The 8123-nt window shown below is 47.8% G+C and overlaps 1 protein-coding gene across 1 annotated transcript; it reads left to right on the top strand.

The window, feature by feature from the left end:
• Nucleotides 1-4090: 4090 nt before the first annotated feature.
• Nucleotides 4091-6500, top strand: LOC123151385 (pollen receptor-like kinase 3). The gene has a single exon (XM_044571110.1). The coding sequence runs from the start codon at nucleotides 4149-4151 to the stop codon at nucleotides 6189-6191; it is 2043 nt and encodes a 680-aa protein (XP_044427045.1). The 5' UTR covers nucleotides 4091-4148; the 3' UTR covers nucleotides 6192-6500.
• The last annotated feature ends 1623 nt before the right edge of the window (nucleotides 6501-8123 follow it).

Below are 8123 nucleotides of genomic sequence, written 5' to 3' on the forward strand. Positions count from 1 at the left end.
TAACACCTCGGTCATATCGTCGTAGTGCTTAGGTGAAGCCCTGCGTCGGTAACTTCATCATCACCGTCGCCACACCGTTATGCTGACGATACTCTCCCTCGTCCTCAACTAGATCATGAGCTCGAGGGTCGTCATCATGTTGAACGTGTGCTGAACACGGGGGTGCCGTACGTTCAGTACTTGGATCGGTTGGATCGTGAAGACATTCAACTACATCAACTGCGTTACTAAACGCTTCCACTTTCGGTCTACGAGGGTACGTTGACACACTCTCCCCTCTTGTTGCTATGCATGTCCTAGTTAGATCTTGCGTGTTCGTAGGAAATTTTTTGAATTACTACGTTCCCCAACATTTGCTTCATGCCTACAAAGCCCTCACTTGTGACCAACCACGTGTCGCTCAACAATGCATCGTCCCTCACCGACCTTCGTCCATGATGAGCTGAAGGAGATTGCTAAAGGAGGGTTGCAGTCCATCAAAGACGCAATCGCTTTAATGCTTCCATAGAAGCCAAGCCGTCAAGAGGAGGGATGAGATCCCTTTTCGTCAGGAGGATGTAGACATGGCTAGGGTATCACGACACCACTCCGGGAAGGGGGGTTGGGGTGGGGTGGAGAAGTGGTTGAACGACACAATGCGAGCACCTCATGCTAGAGTTGTCGGGAGAAGGAGCATCTGATCAAGAGGTGATGAATGCTCTCCGGTTCTTGGTCTCAAAGGAGGCATCTATCTGCGAGGTAGACCATGGCACATGAGTCTTTTCCGTGGTTCGGCATCGGTCTTGGGAGGCCAGCCACATGAAGATCTTCACGTGAAGAGGCACCCATGTGTTTTCAAGTTAGCCACCAATGCGGATGTGGCAGTGAGCCAGTGAACATGGCGGAGTAGCAGGAGGCGGCAGAGTAGACTCCTGAGAGTGGTATGTCGAAGCATCGCCATAGGTCGATGTACTGAACCATGGCGGGAGGGCCTAGGGAACCTTGGATGTCTTGGAACTAAGCCTGGAGATGCAGTCCATCATGCACATTGCGCAACTTGTGGCGATGATGAGGGACCATCGTGTAGATGAGAGGGGACAACTCAATGATGCAGCAACTAGACACCCAATGGTCTGTCTAGAAAAGTCAGGATCGGCCATCGCCGAGCTGCCAGGAAAGTAGATGCCCGGACAATGGCCTGGACCTTTGGGTCACGACAAAGGGGGAGGTGGCTCAAGGACGGTTTGGGGTGATGCATTGAAGCCAAATCTGTCATGCACACGAGGCCAGGCCGACTCGCTGGACCCCGAATCCCGAGGCCCCAAAATCAAAGGCCCGCAAACGTGAGGCATCTCGTTTTTGTATATGTTGTATTCAATTATATATGTTCTTTCGTTTCTTTAAGTCACCGGCCATCTACTGCCCGGTACTTAGTGAATGCAATTTTATGTTTTGATTTCAGAAGCAGTACGACGGTAACTATAGGGAGCAGATTTACAAACATGTAATATCGTCATCACATAAGCTAAACGTCACTTGACTCACTTCGATTTGAGGTCAGTCGATTTTGAGAGTTCGCCGGAGGGAGGCTGGAGGGAAGGAACGAGCTTGCTAGCAGGTTGCCCACTATCTATCTTAGGGTGGATGGTAGGGAGAAAGAACGGCGGTGGCGCAAGTTCATCGGTGAGAAAAACTGGTAATCAACGGGGGAGGGGTAGTAGCACAACGATGGGCCCTGGGGGTGGCTGCACGACGATGGGCCACGGTCGGAGAGGACAGTGCGGTGAGGCTGCGTGGGCGCACCGCCGGCCATAGGTGGTGGTGGAAGGCGGTTCGGCCGACTGTTGGTGTGGCGGTCTAGGGAAGGTGCAAACCTATTTTTACTGGTGGCTATAGGCACCGGTGGATTCCAAACCAATAAAATGTTGTCACCTCAAAAGTTGTGGGACCACATGCATATACAAGTCAAGTATTCTCATGTTTGCATCGCTCGTATTTCCCAGCTGGGCCAGGACCCACCACGTGCAATCCTTGCCGAGGAGTCCATGAGCGTGATTGCAATGGGTGTTGTCCTTTTTTACCCCATACCAAAGCAGATAATTTAATAATCAGTCTAGATTAGAAAATCTAATATGCTTATATTAATCCCTCTTTTTAAATTTGATTTCACTTAGAGATATTTTTAAAAATATATTAATAATTTCAAAAACTAAATCCAATTATTTCAAAGTACCACTTTCAAATATCTAAAAATAACTGATTTCGCTCATTTCAAAAACTAATTTTAATTCTTTCAGAAAACAAATCTCACTCATTTCAAAATACTAATTTCACTCATTTCCAAAAACTGATTTAAAAAATTTCAATAACTCATTTTCACATTTCACACATTGAAACAGATTTCGGTTATTCCAATTCCAATTTCATTTTCACAATTAGTCAAACTAATTATTTCAAATTGTCAAAGAACTGATTTCAATTCTTCAAAAAGAAGATTTCACTCATTGTGAAAAACTTATTTCACTGTCATATTGTACAAATGACGAAAACTACTATTCAAAAGAGTGGCATAAACAATTTTAATCTTTTACAATGGCATTTCAGTTATTCCAATTCCATTGTCATATTTCACAATGATTGAAACTGATTATTTCACCCGTCAAAGAAATGATTTCAACTCTTCAAAAAGAATATTTCAATCATTTCAATAACATACACTATCATACATTACAAAAATATTGAAACTCAAAAGATTGGCATAAAACATTTTACAATATCATTTCACTTATTCCAATTCTAAATTCATATTTCACAATGAGTGAATTGATTATTTCAACTGTCAAAGAACTAATTTCAATTGTTCAAATTAAGATTTCGATCCTTTCTAAAACATATCTCACTGTCATTTTTTTTGCAAAAGACTAAAACTTGGTATTTGAAAAATAAGTTTTCAATCCTTTCAAGAGCAATTCTTTTTTTACAATGACATTTCAGTTAGCCCAATTTTCAAACCACGATGCCTTTGTACATGTTTTCACAAAGTTCATATACCAGAAATCATTGTTGAGGAAATCGTTAACTGGTAGCTGCTCGGTTGGTTGGCGAGTAGGGAATTAATAGGCTAATTGGCAAGTTAATCGGCCATTTAATCAATTAATCGGATGATTTATCAGTTTATCGGCTACTCGGTGACCCTACGAGTAGGGATTAATCGGCAAGTTAACTGGTTAATCGGATGAATTCTGGAACAGGGCTAGAAATTAAATCTCGCACATATTTTAAAACTAGTTCAGGAAAGATAGCTAATAGTTGAAATGTAAAATGACTGATAGCTATTTTTGAAATGAGTGAAATTACTGAAAGATAGCTAATCGTTGCAATGTCAAATGACTGATAGCTATTTTTAAAATGAGTGAAATTAAAACTAGTTCAAATGTATCCAAAATTGATCTTGTTCTGAATATCCTCTCGCTATGAATTCAAATATATAAAAAATATCAAAATTGAAGTTTTGATTCAAAAAATATCAAAATTGAAGTTTTGATTCAAAAAATATCAATCATCCAAATTTTTACAATGAAATTAAATGGAAGTCTTTTGATGAGGGAGAGAGATTATTTTAGCATATGCATGCAGCCAGTCTTCTCTCCAACCTTTTCTCTCTCCTTTTTTTTTGAGCATCCCTTTTCTCTCTCCTGACATAAAGCTCACAAGAGCATGGAGAAGGCCCACATGTATTTCTATGTATTGCTATTCATCTCTCATATACACAAAAACAAGGGCACAAATACCTAAAAGCACTCCAACGGTGGATGCTCCACCGGTAGCCCCCGGCTCCGGTAAAAAAAAACTTTTTCCGCTAGGGAAGGAGATCAGCTGGAAGAAGAAGAAGGTCTGTCCACCGTTCGATCTGCATCCAACGGCTCAAAACGATCAACCGACCCAAATTTGAAACTCAGGTAACTTACATCTAGCCATTCCCGATAATTTGAACTGGTGAGATCCCTGCCACACGCGCGCGCATGTGGCCTTGGCGCCATCCTCGGCCGCCCGCTCTGCTATTCCGGGCGTGGAAGCAGAGCCCCAAGAAACCAAAACAACCCGGGAACCATCCTCCCCAGCCTTAGGCGCGCGCGTCTCACACGCCGGCGGCCGGCCTCCCAGCCACCATGGGCCCCTCCGCGCACCACCACCACCTCCTCCTCCTCCTCGTCGCCGGCATCGCCGCGGCGGTCCTCCCGTTGGGGGGCGCCGCCGAGGGCATGAGCGAGACGGAGGCGCTGATCCACCTGAAGAAGTCATTCTCCAACTCCTCCTCGGTCTCGTCGTGGCTCCTCACAGACAACGGCGGCCAGTCCCCGTGCGCCCCGGGGTCGCACGAGTGGCACGGCGTGGTATGCGCCCGCGGCAAGGTCGCCGGGCTCCGCCTCAGCGGGCTCCAGCTCGGCGGCACCATCGACGTCGACGCGCTCTCCAGCTTCCCCGACCTCCGCTCCGTCTCCTTCGCCGGCAACAACTTCACCGGCCCGCTCCCCAGCTTCCACCGCCTCACCGCGCTCAAGTCCATGTTCCTCTCCGACAACAAGTTCCACGGCGACATCCCCGACGAGTTCTTCCCGAACCTTAACCACCTCAAGAAGCTCTGGCTCGACGGCAACGAGCTCTCGGGCCCCATCCCGGCGTCCCTCGCCGAGGCCGAGCAGCTCATCGAGCTCCACCTCGAGCGCAACAAGTTCTCCGGGGAGCTCCCTCCCGCGCCGCCCATGGCGCTCAAGTCGTTCGACGTGTCCGACAACGACCTCGACGGCGTCGTCCCGGAGGCGTTCCGGCGGTTCGACGTCAGCGGGTTCCGCAGGAACCAGTACCTCTGCTACGTGCCGACCCCCGGGAAGCCGTGCAAGCGCCCGGAGATCACGCCCGAGTCGACCAGCTGGCTCGGCGTGGTGCTGGCCATGCTGCTCGCCTTGGCAATCGTGGTCGTCGTCGTCTTCTCCGCGAGCGGCGGCCAGCCGACCCCCGTCCACGGCTACGACCACGCCCACAAGGGCGACACGGAGGAGGCGCCGCCGGTGTACATGGTGAAGCAGGGATCATCGACAGCGCAGAAGCGGAGCATGTCGTGGCTCGGGAGGAGGACGGGAGGGTCGTCGGCGGGCGGCACCGGCGGGGGGCACCGTCGGGCGTCGTCCGCGGCGAAGGTGGACGACTTGAGCACCGGGGGCGTCGCCGGGGACCTGGTCATCGTGAACGACTGCAAGGGCGTGTTCGGTCTGACGGACCTGATGAAGGCGGCGGCGCAGATGATCGGCAGCGGCGGGCTCGGGTCGGCGTACAAGGCGGTGATGGCCAACGGCGTGGCGGTGGTGGTGAAGCGCGCGCGCGACATGAACCGCGCCACCAGGGTCGCGTTCGAGGCCGAGATGAAGCGCCTGGGCGGCATCCGCCACGCCAACCTGCTGCCGCCGCTGGCGTACCACTACCGCAAGGACGAGAAGCTGCTGGTGTACGAATACATCCCCAAGGGCAACCTCCTCTACGTGCTCCACGGGGACCGCAGCGTGGACTACGCGGCGCTGGACTGGCCGACGCGGCTCAAGGTGACGGCCGGCGTGGCGCGCGGCGCGGCGTTCCTCCACGCGGAGCTCGCCGCCGCCGGGCACGACGTGCCGCACGGCAACCTCAAGTCGTCCAACGTGCTCCTCGCGCCGGACTTCGAGCCGCTGCTCGTCGACTTCGGCTACTCCAGCCTCGTCAACTACACGGAGTCGCCGGCGTCCATGTTCTCGCGCCGGGCCCCCGAGTGCGTCGCCGGGAACCCGGCTTCCGCCAAGGCCGACGTGTACTGCCTCGGCATCGTCCTCCTCGAGATCCTCACCGGCAAGTTCCCCTCGCAATACAACGCGAATGGCGGCACGGACCTCGTCATGTGGGCGACCACGGCGCAGGCCGACGGCCACGAGCAGGACCTGTTCGACCAGGGCATCGTGACGGCGTGCAGGTACGCGCTGCCGGACATGAAGCGGCTGCTGCAGATCGCGATGGAGTGCGTGGAGGCGGACCTGGAGAGGCGGCCGGACATGAAGCAGGCCGCGTCGAGGGTGGAGGAGACCGTGGCCGCGGCGCTGGCGACGGTGAGGCAGGAGGCACCCGCGCACGCCGCGGTCGGGAGAGACGAGTCCATGCAGCGGGTGACGAGTGCCGGCATCTCGTGAGGCGGTGGCATGGCGGCGAGGCTGGCCGGAGTCAGATGTTGTAAATCCATGTATGCCATTGGTGCCCTTTACCTAGCCCCTTGTATGTATATTTCAGTAGCCAACTCTTGTACATGTAAATGTAGCTCCAGAAATGAGCAATCAGATATTTCACAGTTTCCTCCAGGGAAAATAGAACACACATATACACATCGATACACAAAGCAAAAGGAAGAGTCAATTACACCACTCGTGTCACAACTTGGCGCGAAAAGTCAGTTTAATACTAAAACTTGTAATATATATTGAACTGGTGTCACAACTTGGCTTTGGCGCATATACAGTGCAAATTACGCTTCTATACGAAAAGGGTATTGATTAGGCGCACCAATGTGACACGGGGCCCGCTGTCAGCAAGACAAAGAGGACGTGTGACCTGCTATTTTGCACAAAAATAGCCTCAGAAATATGTCCTCATGAAAAAGCTCTTGCCATAGCCGCAAGGGTCCATTTGTCAGCGTCTCAAAAATAATTGAAAAAATGGCACCTGCAAGGATTCAAACCGCTGTCCTGTAGCTCACAGCTGCGTGCGCCTAACCGCCTGAGCGAGGACAAATTCATGTAACAACTGGATGCTGCCCCTATATATTCTTTGAATATTATGCGGGCTACAGTCCCTACAACCCATTTTACACTGTTCTTTTACGAATTTATAGGATATATGTAAATTATAATCACACGTTATAAATAATATACATATTAACAAATTAAATTAAATTATAAAATAGTGATGTATTAATTTAACATTACCCAAATAATGAAATTATAAATAAAAAAATGTTTATGTAATAATTTGCATATTGAATAAAAACATATATTCAACAAATGCTTATATAAGTTTAATTTTTATCACAGTTTTAAAGAAATCTTAAGGTAATATACAAAAGTATTCATGCTTTAAGAAAGTGTTTATTTTTTATACTCCCCCGTTTCAAAATATAGTGCGTACGTGCTTCCCGAGGTTCAACTTTGACCATAAATTTAACCAACGAGACCGACTGCGGCGGGAGCAAAATATATATAATTGAAAACTTCTTTCAAATACGAATTCACTGGTATAATTTTTGCTCCGCCCCAGTTGGTCTCGTTGATTAAATTTATTGTCAAAGTTGAAGCACGGGAATCAAGGACGCACTATATTTTGAAACGGAGGGAGTATACTTTAGTAAATGCTTATATAAGTTTAAAAATGTTCACAGTTTAAAAAAATCATGTAAGTATATGAAAGTGTTCATGCTTTAAGAAAGTTTTGAGTTTTCTATATTTTTTCATAAATTTTTATATAAATTTTAAATATTCACAGTTTTAACAAACTATTCATGCAGTATATAGAAGTGTTCATGCTTTAAAAAGCATATATCCATATAGTGTAATTTTATTTTACACATATAGTGTAAAAATAGCTGGCTGGGATTCGAAGCAGCAATATCTGGGCATCAGGTGTGAGTGGCCACCGCACCACCCAGCCGTGTTACTTGTTGTAGGAATTTATAAAATATATGTAAATTATATTCTTATGTGATAAGTAGTAATTATATAGAATAATATTATGTTATAAAATATTCAAGTATTATTTAAAAATTATCTATATAATTAAGATATTTATCTAGTATATAAAAGTGTTCGTTGTTATTTTGAAATTTATTTTATTTATAGCACATGGTTACAATATTCATGTATTTATAAAGTTTTTTTAAATAACAGTGCAAAATGGGCTGCTGTGACAACATTCGTCTTAAGATAAAAAGTTCCTAAAATCTAAAAAGTGCGCCCGCACAATCGGAGCGAACCGAGCGGCCGAGCGGTGACCGCTCGATGTGTGCGTATCGTGCGGCCTGCAATGCCAGGTGTGACCTGGTCGGAAGAATCGTGGATCGTGCACGCGGCACATCG

This window comes from Triticum aestivum, chromosome 7A, assembly GCF_018294505.1.
Source record: "Triticum aestivum cultivar Chinese Spring chromosome 7A, IWGSC CS RefSeq v2.1, whole genome shotgun sequence".
In the NCBI taxonomy this organism is placed as follows: Eukaryota; Viridiplantae; Streptophyta; class Magnoliopsida; order Poales; family Poaceae; genus Triticum; species Triticum aestivum.

Coding starts and splice junctions, on each gene's coding strand:
- LOC123151385 (XM_044571110.1), top strand. CDS start 4,149: ATGGGCCCCTCCGCGCACCACCACCACCTCCTCCTCCTCCTCGTCGCC.